Source organism: Oculina patagonica, chromosome 4, assembly GCF_052425735.1.
Source record: "Oculina patagonica isolate OP01 chromosome 4, crgOcupat, whole genome shotgun sequence".
Taxonomy (NCBI): Eukaryota; Metazoa; Cnidaria; class Anthozoa; order Scleractinia; family Oculinidae; genus Oculina; species Oculina patagonica.
The window spans coordinates 50,720,454-50,739,952 of record NC_135761.1 but is presented as its reverse complement, the minus strand read 5'-3'; the positions used below and the strand labels follow the sequence as shown (position 1 = coordinate 50,739,952).

At 37.7% G+C, this 19,499-nt stretch overlaps 1 protein-coding gene across 2 annotated transcripts; it reads right to left on the bottom strand.

Annotated features, from left to right (window-relative positions):
- Positions 1-2,450: 2,450 nt before the first annotated feature.
- On the bottom strand, positions 2,451-19,147 carry LOC144650492 (splicing factor 3A subunit 1-like). 2 transcript variants are annotated; one of them, XM_078510176.1, is made up of 18 exons: positions 19,018-19,147; positions 18,291-18,329; positions 17,006-17,137; positions 16,670-16,707; positions 15,793-15,905; positions 15,005-15,083; positions 14,693-14,773; positions 14,378-14,440; positions 10,601-10,691; positions 9,976-10,047; positions 9,456-9,532; positions 8,612-8,734; positions 7,792-8,098; positions 6,004-6,238; positions 5,692-5,906; positions 4,793-5,091; positions 3,958-4,029; positions 2,451-2,741 (listed from the first exon to the last, which is right to left on the bottom strand). In XM_078510176.1, the coding sequence occupies exons 1-18, from the start codon at positions 19,058-19,060 to the stop codon at positions 2,640-2,642; spliced, it is 2,181 nt and encodes a 726-aa protein (XP_078366302.1). In that variant the 5' UTR covers positions 19,061-19,147; the 3' UTR covers positions 2,451-2,639. The 2 variants fall into 2 exon arrangements, with proteins under 2 accessions (XP_078366302.1, XP_078366301.1); XM_078510175.1 differs by having other exon boundaries at positions 7,792-8,101; positions 19,018-19,146.
- Between the last annotated feature and the right edge of the window lie 352 nt (positions 19,148-19,499).

Genomic DNA, 19,499 nt, shown 5'->3' with positions numbered 1-19,499 from the left:
GCACAATATTTGTTTGACGAACAAGCAATAACAACCTTCTGATCAATGTTCTGACTGATAGTGAGTGGAAGCATTACATTCACATACCGTCTATTGCATCTAAGCATGAACGCGTCCTTTCGAAAATGGGTATCAATCAAACACCGTCGATATTCGTCGCTTGATGATGGAAGCAATAATTCAGTTGAAGTGTCAGACAACGTTTCGCACCAGCGATCACGCAAGTAATTTGCCGATTAATGAATTTTATGCAGGCAGATATTTGGTCAAATTTTCCGTTTTTGTACAAAAATATATTTTTTACGCTTTTTGCGAGGTATAATCTAAATTTTTAAGTCTTTTGCGTTTGATAGCCGGGTGCTACTGGATGTATGGTTTACCCGGCCCATCTTTACATAAAGTTGATTTTAATCGAAGCCGAAGCGAAACGACAGGGACGACTAATTTGTCACGCCAACATGCATGTTTGCGGCTCGCTAAACATTGATTTAAAGTTTGTGAGCCTTTTATATTTTTATTTTTACGGCTTTTTCCCAATGATTAAGTGTAGCAAAGCCCTTGTTGAAAACATAACTACAGAAGGTTTTAATCTGCACAAGTTAAAAACAATGTAATGTTTTTATTGACGTCGGCTATTTGTTCAAACAAGTGTTTTGCAACTTGAGCCGCAAGAATCGCTGGAATATTCCCGCTGCAACTTATCCTTTAAAATCACTGAGTTCGGATATCGCCATGACCAGGAGCCCATTACTAGTAATGGGCTCCTGCCCATGACTTTGAAACAACATGTTTTGTTTCTCCTCAGCTAGCTAAATCGGGCCGAAGTTGGGAGCTTCAGGTATCGAAATTGACAATTTGATTCGCTAACTCGAAACTTCCATTTTCCCAAAAAAATAACATATTTCCACGTATTTATCTTGAAAAGACGTACACAAAAAAGGTCATTCCGGGTTTTAGGATTCCGGGCTTTCTTATCCGGATTTCCGGCATTCCGGTTTTCCGGGTTTCCGGCATTCTGGGTTTTAGGACAACCCTGCTTGCAAGGTACGTACTGTAAATTGTAATGACTTGGTCTTCGACACTTTTACCAAGTTCCTCTTCTGCCTTTTCCACTCGTTTGTTTAGAGTTTCATTCTCTACATTTTCAAAATTAAAATTTAGCGAAAAACTTGGAAATTCCGACTCCAATTTTTTCACTCTGAATGTCTCAGTACTCGTCGGCAAACATCGCGCAATTGGCGAGCGCGCTCAAGTTTAGTTTTGGCGGGAAAGGTTTTCTCTTTTTACGACCGCTTAACACCGCTAAATTTAAATTACGAAGTTCTGTTCTATTGGTAAAACGTCTTTTCAATTCATCACACAGTAACACTACTTTACTTCAAAGTGATCGTGATATGGGGGCATATCAGGTCAGTGACTTGATATCGTAGGATATCAGGACAGTAGATCGCGCTTCTGATTGGCTACTTGCGAATTTGGGTACGGTAAAGTGTTGTACCATTTGAGCACAACAATATGCAGCCCATAAAAATAAATAAATAAATACCAAAAAAACCAGGTTACGGTCTCCGGGTAAAACAGATTTCCCAACAATATCATGAGCTACTGTCGTCTGTTGCTCATCCATTCAATATTTTGAAAATCATTATAAATGTTGTTTCTCTTGACAAACATATGCATCCTGTATCGCCGAGCTGTCCCAAGTTTATCGCCAAAGAAACGTACTGTATTGTGTAGCTAGGAAATTCTATCAGTTGAAATAAATATTATATTGGTCTACAGAAAATGCAAAAGGACAAGCTTTGTTTATCTTGTTGGGTGCAACATTTTGATGACATCCAACGACTTTTTCTTTAGCAACCTTTGAAGGAGAAACAAGGGTACTTTGAAAGCTGCAACGTCAGCATAGCATTGTAATGACGTCATGTTGCTATCTTTACTTGCATGACGCAAATCATGGTCAATTATCACAAGAAAGAATGAAACTCGCAGGAATCAAATGTGGTTAGGCATGATTTTTCAAAGGTCTTTTTTTCTTGCAACCTTTGAAGGAGAAACAAGGGTAATCCGAAAGCTGCAACGTCAGCAAGGCATTGTAATGACGTCATGTTGCTATCTTTACTTGCATGACGCAAATCGTGGTCAATTATCACAAGAGAGAATGAAACTCGCAGGAATCTTATGTGGCTAGGCATCTTATGTGGCAGAAGTCTCATTCTTTTACAACCTTTGAGAAAGAAACAAGGGTACTTCGAAAGCTGAAACGTCAGCATTGGTTGCAAGGTATTGTAACGACGTCATGTCTCTATGCAACTGACATGCATTACGCAAACCTGGTCAATTATAACAAGAGAGACTTGAACTCGCAGGAAAGGTCTATGTTGAACCGAAATGTGGACAAGTGTTCAATCACGCGCTTAAATTGGAACAGGAAGAAAGAGACAAAAAGCTATAAGTCTTGCCATATTTTAATGTTGCAAGTTTTATTGAGAGGTATAACAAAAACTGACAAACTGATTTCTAAGGGCAGAAACTATTTAAAACGTAAGTGACTTGGAGTATTTGCCTCACACTGCACTTAACACTCAGACGTACAAATATTAAAGAACAAAACAACGACAAAACAAAAAGGTAGCCTCCTATTTCTTTCTTCCTCCACGTTCTTTGAGCTGTAGCTGCACTATGCTTGTAGGAGTAACGTTATAATAAGCCAGCGAGTTGGAATCTTTGATGAAAATTCCCTGTGAAGGAACGAAAAATAAACAGAAGAGATTAGCAAAACAACACAATCATTTATTTTTCTTTTCTTAAATTACTTTGAAAACTTAGCAGCTCAGAGAAGCAATGTTTTAGATGAAAGGGTAAAAAACTGTGAAAACTAAGGATTGAAAGATCGGTCATCACTACAGTAAAGACATCCTTCCGTTTGAATTCTTCATAGCCACAATGATCAACATAAGATTTCTCCTGACAATGACAATACACAATGAAGCTGACAAGTGACGAGAATAGACAAAACCATTAAACTAGGGTTGTTGACGCAACAACACACACGGTGTCGCTGGTTGAGAAAAGTTTTGATCTACAGGATTCGAACACAATCTTTGCGTTGGGTGGCAAAACGGACCCCCAAGTTGCAAAAAAAATAATATTTCCGATGGGATTAGTCCAACTGACCAGGCCATACTAAAATAGACAACAAAATCTAAATGCGTGGACTTGCATCGGGTGGTCAAATGGTGAAAAACTACTGTCGATTTGCGCGGCGTGAACTGGAGCTCAAACAAACTGAATGCAAATCAAAAAATAACGCGCAAAACGGGATCGTGGTTCAAACTTAGCCGCCATCTTACACTCACTCGCTTTCCCTCCAATGACGACAAAAACGACGACTTCAATATTGAGAGCGTAGAGGAAGGTACAAACAAACATGCACGATTTTTAGGTGAGCGAGTGTCCCAGCTAATCGACACAGGTATTAAAGGTCTAGGCTTAGCTTTGTGAACAGCTAAACCAATATTTTTACAGTCACCAACTGCCGTCTAGACCGAAGCCGTTTATCCATCCGAAGGATAATCCGCATATAAATCCGAAAACGGATTTTCACGATAAATCGGATAATCCATCGGTATCAAAACCAACTGGAGGTCTGAGTGGAGCAACCTCGTTCCTAGAGTTCCTCTCTCCCCGCTCCTAGCCTGGCGTAGCTGGCGATGCCGCTTGCTTGAACGCGCTTGAAAACCCCAAAATACCGCCAGCTACGCAGGCTCTGGGGTTGAGGAGAGAGAGACCCTGGGAACGAGGTTGTGAGTAGGGGAATCCCACAATCCCTTTGGGCCATGCGTTTGTAAATAAAAATCTCCTTCTGCTTCGAGACAACAGATAAAGTCGTTCTCCTATCCGCGTGGATGTAAATTTAGACACAAACTATCAGTTAAACAAAGTAAACGTTCTTACCCCAAGCTGAAGCTTCTGTTTGCCAGCTGGCATGCCGGTAATCTCGTGAAGCTTTGCCTTGATCACTGACACCTAACACACAAACAAATGATCAGGTCATAACATCATCCTCGGAACTTACAGACTTCCTTGCAGAATTTTTCAGTCCATTACATGTCGTATGGTCAATATTTTACCCAATGCAGCAGCCCATGAATGACAATAACATCACTTTTTATTCGAAGGCCGAACGTTATTCGGACTTGCCCTGGTTTTGTTTTACTACGCTCTGTGATTGGTTTGAAAAACTCGCGCCACTATCTTAACCAATCAGATGCAAAACCAAAAACCGATCACGACTTAATCACGTGCATTTTCCCGCGCTCGCGTTTGCTTGTACAACACTTTAATAAAAATTGCTCTAAATACACGTCAGGTATTCTGGTCACTTTTAATCCATACAACAATACATGTAAACTCGCGAAATCTGGTCATTTTCGAGCGGGACTTAACATGATTGGTTCAATTTGGTTTTAGTTGACAAAATGGTGAAACGTACGTTAGAAGTGCTTATAAAAAAGTGTTAAAACAGTCAAACTTTACGGGGATAACCCGTTCATCAGCATTTTGCAGATGTCTATATCCACAAAACATGAAAGGCAACTACAAAACACTGACAAAGGGTTATCCCGAAACTGTTGAATGTTTTAACATTAATGTTAGCACTACTCACATACGGATAACCATTTTTGTCAATTAATTTGAGTGCTGCGCAGCGAAATCGATTTCGTGTTAGTTGATAATTCAGTTTGATTTACGCGAAGAAGTTGCACTCTCGCTACAGTACTATACCTACCTGATCTGTAAGCGGTAATGTAAGACGGACGGTATTGCCGTCCAGTTTCCACTCGGTCTTGTCTGGCATGTGAGGAATCTGGACACCAAATGTGACTGGATTCGGATGGGAGGAGAGGAATTCATCTTCAGGGATAAGATTCGCTTCAGCCGGCTCAGTTCTGGACTTCTTCCCTGCCATATCGTCCCCTTCTGCATCTCTCTTGCTTGACATGGGAGGAGCAACTGGCGGGTTGGGGTTAACAAATGGTGGGGGTGGCATCCGTGGTAGCCCACCCGGGGGCGGAGGAGGCGGTATACCTAGAGATAAAAGCGTAAAGAATTGGGGTTTTTGGTACATGTATATGTTTGCTTGACATGGCGGATTGGGGTTAAAAAAAAATGGTGGGGCGAAATCTGTGGGGGCCAACCCGGGGCTGGTGGGCGAGGTATACCTTGTGATCTATCCATTTGTAGTGACAAGCACTACAGATAAATTGAAATGAAATTATATGATGTTGAGGTAGAGCGAGGGGGCAATTGATACTCCCAGTCGCTTGATTGTATAGATTAATTCATTCTTTGCGATGTTCAAAAATACCTTCAATTTGAACTAGAGGAAACTTGAAATGGTGTTTTACTAAATGGAAAAAACGAGGGGAAACAATAAGCCAACAGGGAACGAATTGGCTAAGATAGGGCAATATTAAAACAAATGGCAAATGACAGACTTAGATTATTTAGTCTACATTTTCCGTGAATCATACGTGTAGTCAGTCTGCACGTACGATTTACGGGAGGCGGCTAGCGCCTTGTACACAGTAAACTGATTTGCCGATAAATTTGCTCAGACTCTAAAAATGCAATCAGATACTTAACGCTCTAACTTCAATCAGTATTTCAAACTTTCATCAAACGTACCCAAAAACTGCGGCGGTCCACCAGGCGGGAGCATGGGGGGAGGTGGTGGTAAATTCATCATCGTTGACATAGGGGGTGGAGGGGGCGCGCGTGAGGTAGACATCGTACTCATGGAGGGAGGGGGCGGGATGGCCGTGGTCGGTGGTCGATGTGCTTCAGGAGGTTTCCCTTGTTGTGGAACTTTTGGTCCGATTCTTTCTCTCTCTTCCGATGGCCTGGAAAACAACAAAGAAAAATACAAGTCCGCGATTCGTACGCACTGTTTATTCACTGGTTTATACGTAGCTTGTTACGTAGCGGTGTATTACTCACGTGAGTCCTTTAGACTTGTGTATGGCCTCGATCTGTTGTTCTATTGTCACGCCTTGTTGAGCCAAGCGTGACGTGGCCGCCATGGACGCAGTGTGACCATCCCACGTGACCTTCTCTGGTTTCCGAGTGTCTTCTTCGCCGATCTTTTTACCGATTATTGTTTCTTCGTCTCCAGCTCCAAAGATATCCGTACGGCGCTCGGCCAACTGCTTCAGACTGCTTCCAATGGACATACCTAAGGGTCAAGTCATAAGCTGTGATTCATTCCTAAGACTTCAGGTCTTACTTCCTCTCTAAATTTAGTAGAAACTCAGCCGTGTTCTATTGAAAATCCGCGAATCTAATTGGTTCTCCCACTGTTTTCTATTTTAACAATAGAGTGTATCTGTCGAGGAACTATCGGCTGATAGTTGCCCACGGAAATTTGATGTTCTTAAAACAAATATTAGCCCGAGAAGCGAAGCTTCGAGGGCAAATATGCTAGTTTTAAGAACATCAAATTTCCAAGGGGCAACTATCAGACCGATAGTTCCGAGACAGAAACACTCTATTGTCTTTATTGTTCACGACTAAATTTTTTTCCTCGCGCACATACAAAAACAAGCATCGTGAATTATTTTTACTTTTGAGGATAAAAAACTCAATTGAAAGCCGAAATTTAACAAACGAAACAAAACCAGACGAGAAACCCACTAAATGCAGTGAATTTGGTTGGGTTTTTTTTGTCTGCAGGCAGCTTGTTTACAAAAAACAGTCACGGGCGGGCACTATCGATCCGGGCATTTTTCACGGGAGGGCACTATGGGCTGATAGTGCCCTCCGGCGGACGGGCACTATCGCGTCACGTGTTCAATTTTAACCAATCAGAATCGGAGAAAATTTAGTGGTGAACTATAATCGCTGATAGAAAACGATCGCGCATTCGTTGCTCATTTAAAGATTAATTTTTCTTCATTTTTGGCTCGTAAGTAGGTAAGTAGGTTTTTGGACTGCAGTCCTTTAAGAGTTTCTACTAAAGCAATTAGACTACTCGCCCTCGCTTTCTATGAGCGATAGTCCACTCGACTACGCCTTGTTGACTATTCGCTCATAGAAAACACGGACTCGTTGTCTAATTGTTACATAGTCATTAAGACAGAATCCGCCAGGACTTCGAGTATAAGTTGGCCAAAATTATGTACCAAAATTATTTACATCTTATTGCAAACTTCTGTGTTACTGTTTCAAATATCTTATCAAAAGAGATCATTTCTAACAACACCAAACATCGAAAACAAACTTCGAAGTTCCACTGAAATCCACTGAATCGCTTTAAAGACGATTTTACAAACAGCTACACGTGAGATTTTACCTATAGCTTACATGTACTTGGTACTTGTGAACTTTGAAATTCATTTTCTAAGGCTATGATAAGAAACTGCTGTTGGTGTTATCACGGATAACTACTCACATCTTAAATATTATTTTAAAAAGCGTAGAAAAACGCAAAAGGATTTAAATTATTGTGGTATTCGATTTTTGTCCAACTAAAATCAATATTATTTGACTTTATGATGGCCGTCTTCATTCTGTTCCTTTAGCTGTTTAACTCAAAAGCAGTCGGGGGGAATAAGTGCCAAGTTTGGCAAATCTTCGTTGAAGCACTAGAAGAATTTCAGAGTACTCTGGCAGCAATCGCGCGTATAAATAGGTCATGTTGGGACGAAACCTGCGGTCTCAGTCACTTCTCGGAAAAGTGATGTCCCCATCAACTGGCACTCCAAGAAAATTACAATTTTTTTGAATTACCTTCAGCAAAGACTTGTTCTTGTTCCTTCCTCTCCTGTAACACTCGATCACGCTGCTCTCTCCAGCGTGGATCCAACAGACTGATCTTCATATGCTCCGCCATGCTCTCTGCAGGCACCCGCTCACCAGTGATGGGGGAGATTAAGAACTTATCAGGCAGAACTTGAGGTGCAGCTGCTTTAGGAGCCTTGGGATCGTAGCCTCGTCGGATTTGGATGTTTGCGCCAGGGGCTGTGGGAGGAAGGGGTGGTTTGGGGCCGGGCTCAGAGGGGATTGGTGGAAGAGGTACCTCATTTGAGTCTGCATTCTTCTGAAAGATGAAAATAACAGAACACTCTTTTACAAAATAAAGGAATAAACTAGATTTTTCATTCCCCATTCTTTTCTACATGTTAACTGCCAAAGGTAAAGATGCTACAATTATACATACATTTATTGTTTTACTATTACCCCATTAATTTTTACCATATAAGGTCAAGAGAACATGCAAAATATGAGCCGGTAATACACTGAAGGACAAGGCAAAAAATAATATGGATGGAAAGCGGAGTGGACTAAACGTTCCGAACTTTGACTTGTTTACGTCCTTAAGGCTTGAAATAATAGTGGAATAACAAATCCTTTCACAAGGCTCGTAAAAATACTACACAACTCACAAAATATCCACGTGTATTATATGTACATGTAAAACCATCAAAAAAGGTGTATATAGTAAATAGATTTCTTGACGCAAGAAACCAATGAAACACGCAGTCTCTGCACTAGCTTAATCAGTGAAGAGACTGAACGTCAACAAACTACATCTGTACACTGGACTTACCGCACTTGCATCCTTAGGGGGAGGTGGAGGAGGTGGAGGTTGTAAGACCGGTGGTTCAGGTTCATCGACTTCCATCTCCACATCCATGTTAACTTCCATATCATCAGGAGGAGCTCCTTCATCCTATGAAATAAGTAACTTAATTGTTGACTTGTTTTATTAAATGAGCTTTGTCACGGGGATGTTGCAGATTTTTGGTCTAAGCTGTTCTGAAATTAGTGATAGGCAACTTAACCCATAAAAAAATTATCTTTAAACATCTAAAGGAAGATATAACCCTACTTTGCGGATAAAAATCAAGCTACGGCTATAAAATTAATATCTATTTTTTGAGAAAAAGTAAGCCTTTTTTTCAAGTTGCAATCCGGTTCCGTTTTGAGCCATTCACAGCCAAAGATGCTTGTTAACAGTTTCAGTGCTCTAATATAGCAATTTTTAATAATCAAAGGCTCTTGAAGCAACCTCGTGGTAATTCAATGAAGTGCCGTCCGTAGCAACTATTTCCTAAATAAATATTCAATAATGTAACAATTTCACTTCATTTACCTTTGAATGTTTTTTTTTCATTTGAGTTTCGTCTACGTTGAGTCATTCTCAATGAAAAAACTAATGCAAAAATACGAATATTCTAAGTGCTTGAAACAGAACATAACAGGTCCCCAGAGAAGACTTTGTTCGTGGTTTCTGTTAATGTTCGTGTTGTTTGTTTGAGGATGGGTGAGGACTCTTTTTAGTTGGAAAGTGAATGGAAAGCAGATGGCACACTGGCAGGCAAAGGAGCACATCAAGCTGCACCCTCAGCATACTGTTGACTGATTTAACTCTAAAACTGAATATTTTATACCTGTGTTTGTTCATATCGTTCCTGTGCCAATATCCTGGCTCCAAGTTGTTCTCTACTCACCGGAGGAGGCAAGTTGGCTAAAAAACAATATATTAACAATAAAACCATGCTAAAACATTGTTTACAACAACTAAACGGACTTCATGATTACCAATTTTTTTTTTTCTATTTTTTTTTTGTTTATTTGTGAGTGTTTTTTAAGATATCAAAACATTATGAGAAAGCTATCATCAAAATCAGCTCTTTCTGTATTGCTTGCAATGACATACACGTATATCCAGGCAGATGCTGGATAACTGGTTTTAACAATTTCACAGATGAAAGAAGACACAAATTTGTGAGGCATTGGAATGGATTGTTATTCTAATCCATTTTTCTGCCTGCGAATGCGGACACATTTCTGGCTGTTGCTTGACTGTGTAGACAGCTGGAAATGCGTCTGTGTTGGCAGGCTAGACTTCAAGCTATTATGAAACTTCCCTGACAAAACTGTAGTGCATGACATATAAAATTAGCTAACCTGTTTCATGATCTTTAAAATCCACGGTTTCCACCACAACAAAGTCATGCCAGTCCACTTGCGCAAATGCAACTGTGTTTGAAGAAATCAACACAAAATAAGATTAATTATTTATCAATCAAACCAATTGGCATCATTCATGTTCCTGTACCTAATAAATGTTTTCTATAGCTTCATAACATGTAAACATGCAGGCTGGTATACATTACGGGTAATTTTCTCAAACTCGTTATTGCTGTTTTCAAAGACATGCAAACTCTGATATCCAAAACCCAACCAACAACTGGGCTTTTCACTGCCGTCAATCATAATTATGACAACAGCCAACAAACCTTGAAAAACAGAAACCAACAAAATGGATCAAAATCAACCAATCACAACTGACAGATGTGACCTTTTGATCTGGTTGAAGCGAACGTGTTTCCCGAGAGGTCCGCTCAGATGATTGATGGCAGCAAAAAGCATAAACCATTAGCTGAGGTTTGAAATTTCAGAGTTTACATGTCTTTGAAAACCGCACTTTTATATTAAATACATACATGTACAGTAATTTAAAAACAAAGTTTTGATTTCTTTATTTCTCAATCATAAATTATCTAGGTTTAAACTAAACAACTGAACCAACCTCTTTCCTTTTCTTTTTCATCTTCCAATTTCTTCTTCTCTCTTTCTTGGTGTCTGATCCACTCCACACGATACATGACTCGATCCAGGATCTGTAAAGTTGAAAAAGTTTCTTACTTACACTGTAGAGCAACTGCTATAAAACAGCTGTTTACCTAATATAATTTTTCTTTGAAATTGGGCGAGCAACTTATCTGCTATAATACTATAAGAAAGTACAGGTAATTGCTTATATGGGAAACTTAATAGATAAGTGCTTTCCTTAATTAGTCTGCATTTGTTGCATGTTAAATACAGTTGTACTTCTGTATTCTTGCCATTAATCTTGCCATAAGTTTCACCATGCCGTTTTTTTTGTGCTGCAAATTTCTCAAATACAAACATTTTTAGGTGCCTTTCAGTGATGAGTTTTTTTTTTTTTTCAAGTAAGCGCATCCATAACTGATGAAAATTCAAACTTTTGAGCCATGTTGTTTTCAGAATCATACCAGCAGGCAATTTGTTGTAAAGGCAAGAACTATTACAGGTTGAAGCATCCTTAAAACAAGCGGAGGAGATGCTAGCAACTGATCCATCAGAAACAAATCATGAGAAGTTGGCAGACCTTAAAATGAAATACGACTCGCTTTTTGATTATTTAGCCAAAGGTGCAATAATCCGCTCAAGAGCAACTTGGTATGAAAAAGGTGAGAAAAGCAATAAATATTTTTTAGGATTAGAATCCCATAGGGGAACCAAGAGCTGTATTAGAAGACTCTTTAGTAGCGACGGCAGACTTACCACAAACCCTACGAAAATTATGAAGGAAATTGAAAAGTTTTACTCTGATTTGTATGCATCAAATGATGAATCAGTGAATAGAAATCATCCATTCCTGCAAAGAGCAGAAATTCCAAAACTGTCCGATGAAATGAGAAGAATTTGTGAAGGAAGGTTGTCGCTCAAAAAGTGCTTCGATTGCCTTCAGTCATTCCAAAATAACAAGTCACCTGGAAACGATGGCCTCACGGTGGAATTTTACAAAACATTTTGGAATTCTATTGGAAATTTAGTAGTCGATTGTCTTAATTATTCTTACGAATGTGGTGAATTATCTAATACTCAAAAGCAAGCTATTATCACATTAATAGAAAAGAAAGGTAAAGACAAACGAAATATAGGTAACTGGAGACCTATCTCCTTGATTAATGTCGACCCAAAAATCGGTTCAAAAGCCATTGCTCTAAGACTTCAAAAAGTTCTAGCTGAGATAATTCATTTTAACCAAAATGCCTACGTAAAAGGCAGAACTATACTAGACGCCGTGAGAACCATAGATGACATCTTAGAGTACACAGAAAGGAAAAAGATTAATGGATTGTTAGTAGGAATAGACTTCCAAAAGGCGTTTGATTCGGTAAATCGGAATTTCATGGTTGAGGCACTTTCTGCCTTTAATTTTGGTCCTTCTCTTATTCATTGGGTACAAACATTTTATAAAAACATCTCAAGTACAGTTATGAACAATGGTTACACAACCACTCCCTTTCAAGTTCTTAGAGGGGTAAGACAAGGTGATCCATTATCGCCATATTTATTTATCATTTGCTTGGAAATTTTAGCTATTAATGTACGCCTAAATGAAAACATCAAAGGCATTATAGTAGATAAAGAAGAGATAAAACTAGAGATTTTTGCAGACGACTTAATATCTTTCCTAAGAGACCGTACTTCACTTAACGCTCTATTTGAAACCATCGACTGTTTTTCGTCATGTTCTGGCCTGAAGGTCAATTACGAAAAGACTGAAGCAATGTGGTTGGGGAATCACAACCCAAACCCGCCTACGCTAGCAAGCTGCTCCGATAGAAATATAACAGTCAAGAAGGTGGTTAAAATTTTAGGGATTCACTTTACCTATAATCAAATCCTTTGGAAAAAGTTAAACTTCGATGAGGTTTTAAAATCTATTAGCGAGAAGCTTCACTTTTGGAATTGGAGGAACTTAACGATTTTAGGGCGAATTCAAATTGTCAAAACTTTTGTGGTTCCAATCTTTATGTACAGAGCTGGCTTAGTATGCATGCATAAGGACATCATCAAAGAAACAAACAAGATTTTATTTAATTTTATTTGGAAAGGAAAGGATAAAGTAAAACGATCTTCTCTTGTAAGTGACGTCGAAAATGGAGGCCTGAGGGCACCGCACTTAGAATCAGCCATAAAGACACAGCGAATCATGTGTTGCAAGAAATTTGTTGATTCGCAACAAAGTAGTTGGAAAATATTGCTCTTACACTATTTAAAACCAGTTGGGGGTAAACTTGTTTTAGGATGTGGATTTGATATAAAGAAACTTCCGATAAAATTGCCAAAATTTTATGAGGAATGTTTTCAAATTTTTTCTGAGCATTCTGTAGCGACTGCAGTAAACGTTCAATGCTTGAATAACATTTCTAGGGCGGATATAATCATATGGAACAATAAACATATTTGTGTCGATGATAAATCAATTTTCCGTCACACATTGTTTGAGAAAGGAATAATTACGCTTGAAAATCTTATAAATGACAACAATGATTTAATCATTAAGAATCCTCGTAGCTCAATTTTTACACCGGTAGAAGTGTTTTCTCTGATGCAAGTCATTGATGCGCTGCCAATACAATGGCGAAATTCCTTAACCGCCTGTGGGCACAAGTGCAATAAAGCATTTGTTCTAAATGATCACATTAAATTGCGTTTGAATAATCAAGAAGTGTTGATTAACAAGGCTGTTTCAAAAAACGTTTATCGTGAAGTTCGATCCAAGTATGAAACCCCTCCAACTGCGCAAATGAAATATTCGGAGCAGTATTCTAGTGCGTGCTTAGAATGGCGAGAAATTTACAGTCTATCCTCTAAGGTACTCATAGACACAAAGTCGAGAGAATTTCAGTATAAAATCTTAAACAGATACTTAACAACCAACTCATTTCTTCACAAAATTGGTTTGATTGCCTCACCATTATGTACTTTTTGTGGATTAGAGAGCGAGTCCCTCGAGCATTTACTTATCACATGTTCATTTACCAGTGATTTTTGGCTAGACTTCATTGACTGGTGCAGAAATACAAACATTGTTTTGGAGGAACTTTCTGATATAGATAAGCTCTTTGGAGTTTGGAAAAGAAAAGAAGATTTCTTACTACTTAATCATCTTTTAATTCTAGCTAAATATCACATTTATGAATGCCGGAAGAACAACAACCGTCCATCTCTTCGAGTATTCATTAAAATTGTTAACTATACATACCAACTGGAATTATATGCAATGAAATCACAAAATCAGGAAGACAGCCAAAATGTTAATCTTAAATGGAAAAAATATACCGAGAGTTTATAGATTTCTTAGTGGGTAACTCCTTTGTAGCCAAATAGTATTCTTTAAAACAAAGTATATAAATTAAGCCATATAAATTGTAAGTAATGGTTATTGTAAGTTATGTAATCCTGTGTTAATTGTATTATTATCAGCAGCACAAAACGAAATCGTATAGAAGTGGAAGTGATTGTAGATGTAATTGTAGTCGTGTTGTAAATGATGTAAGTAGCGATTTTAGTATTGTAATTTAAGTAAGGTGACTGTATTGTAGTGCAAGTAGCTGTGTTGTATAACATTTGTATTATAAGTAGTGTGTTGTAATGAACTGTATTTAGCCTCAGTGTTGTAAGTAGGGTTGGCAAATTCATTAAAAAAAAAAAAAAAAAAAAAAAAATTTGTTGTAAAGTTAAAGTCAGTACACTAATTCCCTTGTACCTCTTTTGGTTTGTTTGCATCCTTTTGTAACTTTTCTTTGACATCACTTGGTGGAATCAACACCTGACAAGAGAAAAAAATTAATGTTATTTCATAACTTTTGCACATGCAGCACTCACAACCACAAACTTTTTCATGTCAGTGGACTGCACGAAAGACCATGCAAACAAACCAATGATTAATTTCATTACCCCAAAACTTCTGACAAAAGCACACACTCTTGATAGAATAAACAAACTGCAAATTTTCAATCCATAAAACCTGAATCAGTTCTGTAAAATAAGTATTTTGCCATTTTTACATGAATCATCTCACCTTTGTATACTGCTCCACAAGCTTGGTGAAATAGTTGAACAAACTGTGTTGTGGTCGTAAGAAATCAAACTGATAGTTCCTCTAAAATCACACACAAAGAGCACATACAGTGAAAGGCTGAACAGAAACAAAAAGTAAACATGAAAAAATTTGCAAATTGAACAATTTTTGTAATCTTTGCAGATCTTGTAAGACCATAGGAAAAAATTGTAACTCTTGTATTTTTTTAAGCTGAGCAAAATCCTGGACAAAAGTGTTTTTCCTGAATGAAGTGGTATTTAAGATTCAGAATTAGCCAACTCCAACACTTACTTGTTCTCTATTCATAAGATTGGTTAGAAACTGACGTCCATTTCTTGCCACAAACTGTGCAGTCAGCTTTACAATGTTCCTTTATGTACCAAAAGGGAAAAAGTCACTTTTAGCAAATAAAATCACCATGAATTTTGCTACAAAAAGTTCACTTTTAGTAAGTCGATGTACATTGTTCTGTTTAGTCTCATAAAGAGAGACGTGGGACCCCTAGCTTAATTTACGGGAAAAAATAATGCAACCATCTGGTTACAAAGAATTGTTTATCTCCTAAACAGTGAACAAAAATTTATACAGTAATTGAATCTCGATAACTCGAACCCTCAGTAACTTGAACCTCCTGCTAACTCCATTCTCTTCTGATTCCCCTCCAGGTCATTTTGTTTCTTATTTTACCCTCAATAACTCGAACTCCCAATATCTTGAACATTTTTCGATTTTCCTTGAAGGTTTGTGTTATTGGGATTCAACTGTATTAATTTTATTTATCCATCATGCTTTTTTTGATTCATCTCTATGGGCCTGCCCTTGAAATAAACAGTTATACAATGAAATAAGATGGCTGAATAGAAATAACTGCTGCAATAAAATTATTGTTCACACAACATAATATGACTGCAGTTAACTCTTTAATACAGACTTTAACAGGGCAGAGTTAAGTCTGTATATAGTCCCCCAAGTTATTTGCCTTCCCCCACTAAAGGAGCCTCTGCGGAGGAGAAAGAGTTAGGGAGATGTCTCTATGAAGAGTTTTAACTGTAATTTACATCAAAAATGGATTTACATACAGATCTAGTGCAGATATAGTCGGTGGATCAGCCAGGAATTCAAACTCAGGTGGTGGTTCCTTGGGCACTATTGGTTCAGCAATAGTCACTGGGGTTTGCATAAGAGGCTTTGGCTGAAAACAAAATAATTGTTTTGAATGAATAAGAATAAACAGCATCTACTAGTAATTTCCTCTTACTCAGTATTAATAAATCTTCAAGCAGAAAGGTAGTCATCTACCAAAAATAAAGAAATCAATAACTAAATAATAATCTATCACTTTATTATGGCACTGTACTGGTCATTATCCTGCCATGGATCCAATTTAAAGAACTAAAACAGAAGTACACACATTTCTACAGTTCATGAACATTTATTTAGACCATGACAGTGACAACTTTAGCCGCTCTATAAGCATATCTAGAACAATACAGACAGTACTGGTCTAACCAAAAACCCCTGAGAAATTTTGCACTTCAAGTTATAACATGACTTCACCAACTAAATTAAATGAAAATGTAGAATGTATGTACAGCATATGTACAGTGTGATGGAAATGTAAAATATGTTACACTGTATCTACAGGTACAAGTATCATTGTACAGGACTTCTCATTCAGCCACATGCATGACTGTTAAGATTTTCACAACTAGTGAGCCTGTTCTTTCTCATACTAAATGACATGTAGTTAATTTGTAATGAAGGTTTAATGGATGTCAAATTTTTCAAAAGATACCTTAGATTGCATGCATATTCCTGTATATATAAATTATCAACATATTCTACATAATGTAAACTATAGTTACTTACAATTTGCATACACATTTGCTCCAGACAAAGAGAACTTGAGATTTACACAATGATTGATGCATGCATCAACAATAACTTATTTCTTACCTTCTGGGGAACAGGGGCAGCTGGAATGAGCTCTTGCTCTGACGAAAATAAAATAATGACAAGTTATAAGTTTATTTATACATTAATTAACAAACAGATTACAAAATTAAACATCTGATAATCTGTGTAAAAATTTCAGTTTAAAACGGGATAGCCCCGGCCTTGAACTATTACACTTAGTGGGACAATCAGGTCACGACTGTTAAAAATCTATCAAAGAGATTTCTAGACTTTCTCTCCACATTGCCTTAACAATCCACCTACTTATCTTTCCATACCTGATAGAGGCAACATTATAATTTATGTAAGCACACAGGTAAATTACAGCTAACTCACCTCTTCCATCTTGCTCTTTTATATCTAAAACTTTTTGCTGGAAGTATGCATGGTAGGGATCTCCAGGATTCAGGAAGTTAAACTTGGGATTATTAATTTCATTCTGTCTGATTCTTGATTCAAACTCAGGACCTATGTTATAAACACAGATGAAATGTTTACAGGTGCACGTTACGCACATGACAATATTGACAATACTTTTATGTGTGTACTAAAATGCGACTTTTCATCCATGCATGGTGAAAAGGTTCACCAGTTTACATGTACATGTACACATGTAGTCTGAAGCGAACCCAAGGAACTGCTATTCCTTGCTTTTTGATAAGTATTTGCAATGCCACACCAAGTGACAAACTTTTTAGTGCATTTTACATGTATGTGTGTTCCAGTTGATCACAGTCATTTTCATAAGGCTTATAGGCAAAGTAATAACATGCATGTACATTTTGTCGTCTTAACATGCATTTTATATCTAAAAAAGGGTTTTCCTGTTCACCTACACTCTACATGGGAGAATTTGAAAGTGCTATTGGTGTTTTTGCATCAGGCTATACATGTACATGTATGTGTTGTAATTTAAAATGAATTTCAGGTAAAAATGATTTCAATCTACCGTAACAATTCAATTTAGTGCCCTCCTTCCAATAAGCCGGCATCCCCTTCCAAATAAGCGCCCCCTTCGTATGTGTTTTTGTTAATAACCCCCCTATTCTAATAAGCGCCCCCATTCTAATAAGTGTCTCCATTCTTATAAGTGCCCCTATTCTTATGAGTGCCCCTATTGTGGATAACTGCCCCTACTGAAGTCATCGACATCAAATAGATAAACTCATGAACATTCACTGTACCTTACATGTATAATATTATATTTACCGCTAAAATGAACAATTCTTTTAAAAGTAACTGAGCTTTCAACACTTCGTTACTGTTACAGTTTCTGTAATTGTTAGTTATTTTAATATTTATTAAAGTTTTGTTTTGAACATTTGGTTGTTTCTCAAAAAATTAAATAAGCACCCTGTCCCAAATAAGCGCCCTCTCTTGAGGTGCCAAAAGTAAATAAGCGCCCCGGGCGCTAAATCGAATCATTAGGGTACATGTAGTTTCAAGTTTGAATTGATTTTTCTTTTGTTCCAGAATTTTTACTATAATCACAAAGATAAATACAAATCAAACAAGTTCCAAAACTTGACCCAAAATTCATTTTAAACTACAACTGAACATCAACAAGCGCAAGTACATAATGCAATTTTCTATTTTGTTAAATGCAACAAAATTCACTCACCATTTCTGGCAACAAAGCTTGCAGTCTTGTCAACAATATCTGATTATACGGTTAAGGGCACATAAAATGCTGCTCACAAATACAATAAATAAATTCTTAGGATCTGTTCTGTACTGAAAGATTGTGGTAATCGGATATTTAAACAGATCAGTAGTTCTGTAGTTTTTGTACTTATATTATATTTTAGTTTAAACAGTGTCCCCGATTAGTAAGCTTAAGGCTAGCTAGAAGACTAGACACTTAAATAAAGTTCTTATTATTATTATTATTATTATACTGATAACAAAATGTGTTTCACTCATCCATAAATATTTGCATATAAAATCAATCTAACAGACTTAAGTTTATAGAAGAAAACAATTGAGAAGTGTTCTATCCAACGAATGGCCAATGTATGTTTGTTGGATTGCAATGATTCGCCACGACGAAGTCTTATAAACACATGTGCAACTTCAAGTCAAGTATAAACTGATCTGTTTAAATATCCGATTACCACAATCTTTCAGAGTCATGTTGCCTCTACAAACAAAGTGTTTCTGCTAGTAGTTCCACTTTTTTCTAAAAGCACTTTACTGTTCCTTTTCGATTTGTAATCTACAAAGTACTTTGCAATTGTGGAGCTAAGGAGCAAAGACTTCACTCTCCTGATGTGAATAAAGTTCATTCATCTCACCACAAACTCTGCACTGATTGACGACACAAACGTATCATGGATTTGAGAAGATACTTCTCACCTCCGGTGGAGGGTAAATAACTCCAATCGCCGGCATGTTGCTCTCAAAACTTCTCAAATCAGAACGTTTTAACTAAATTCGTTTCCTTCACGCGGCGGCCATGTTTAGCATGGTATCGAGGCAAGCGGGCGATAACGAGGCTACAAATACCGAACTTCTCCGATTATTTCACGAACATTCCCGATTAAAAAACGAAGGACAGACGGCTCGGCGACCGGCAGGCATACCGGTAAATTCGTCTGCCGGTTTCTAGCTCGGAAAATCAACACAACGCGGCCTGCAACAAAGTTCTAGAAATAGCGGCAATGAAAAACAACTCCAAAAAAAAAAAAAAAACATCCGCTGTTTCGTGCTCAAAACAGTAGAAAAGTTTGTAAAAAAATGGCATTACGGCGAAAATACCATTCTCGTCCCCATAGCCCTTTTCGTTTCTCTTAGCCGGCAGGGCCTAGGCACGAGGAGCGAAAATACAAGC

What these genes read in the sequence shown, in the direction of transcription:
- LOC144650492 (XM_078510175.1), bottom strand. Translation starts at nt 19,060, where the DNA reads ATGCCGGCGATTGGAGTTATTTACCCTCCACCGGAGGTGAGAA. An exon ending in CCCCTAAGGATGCAAGTGCG is followed by an intron (nt 8,102 to 8,611) that starts GTAAGTCCAGTG and finishes TTCATCTTTCAG; the next exon opens with AAGAATGCAGACTCAAATGA. An exon ending in AACAGAAGCTTCAGCTTGGG is followed by an intron (nt 2,742 to 3,957) that starts GTAAGAACGTTT and finishes GTTCCTTCACAG; the next exon opens with GGAATTTTCATCAAAGATTC.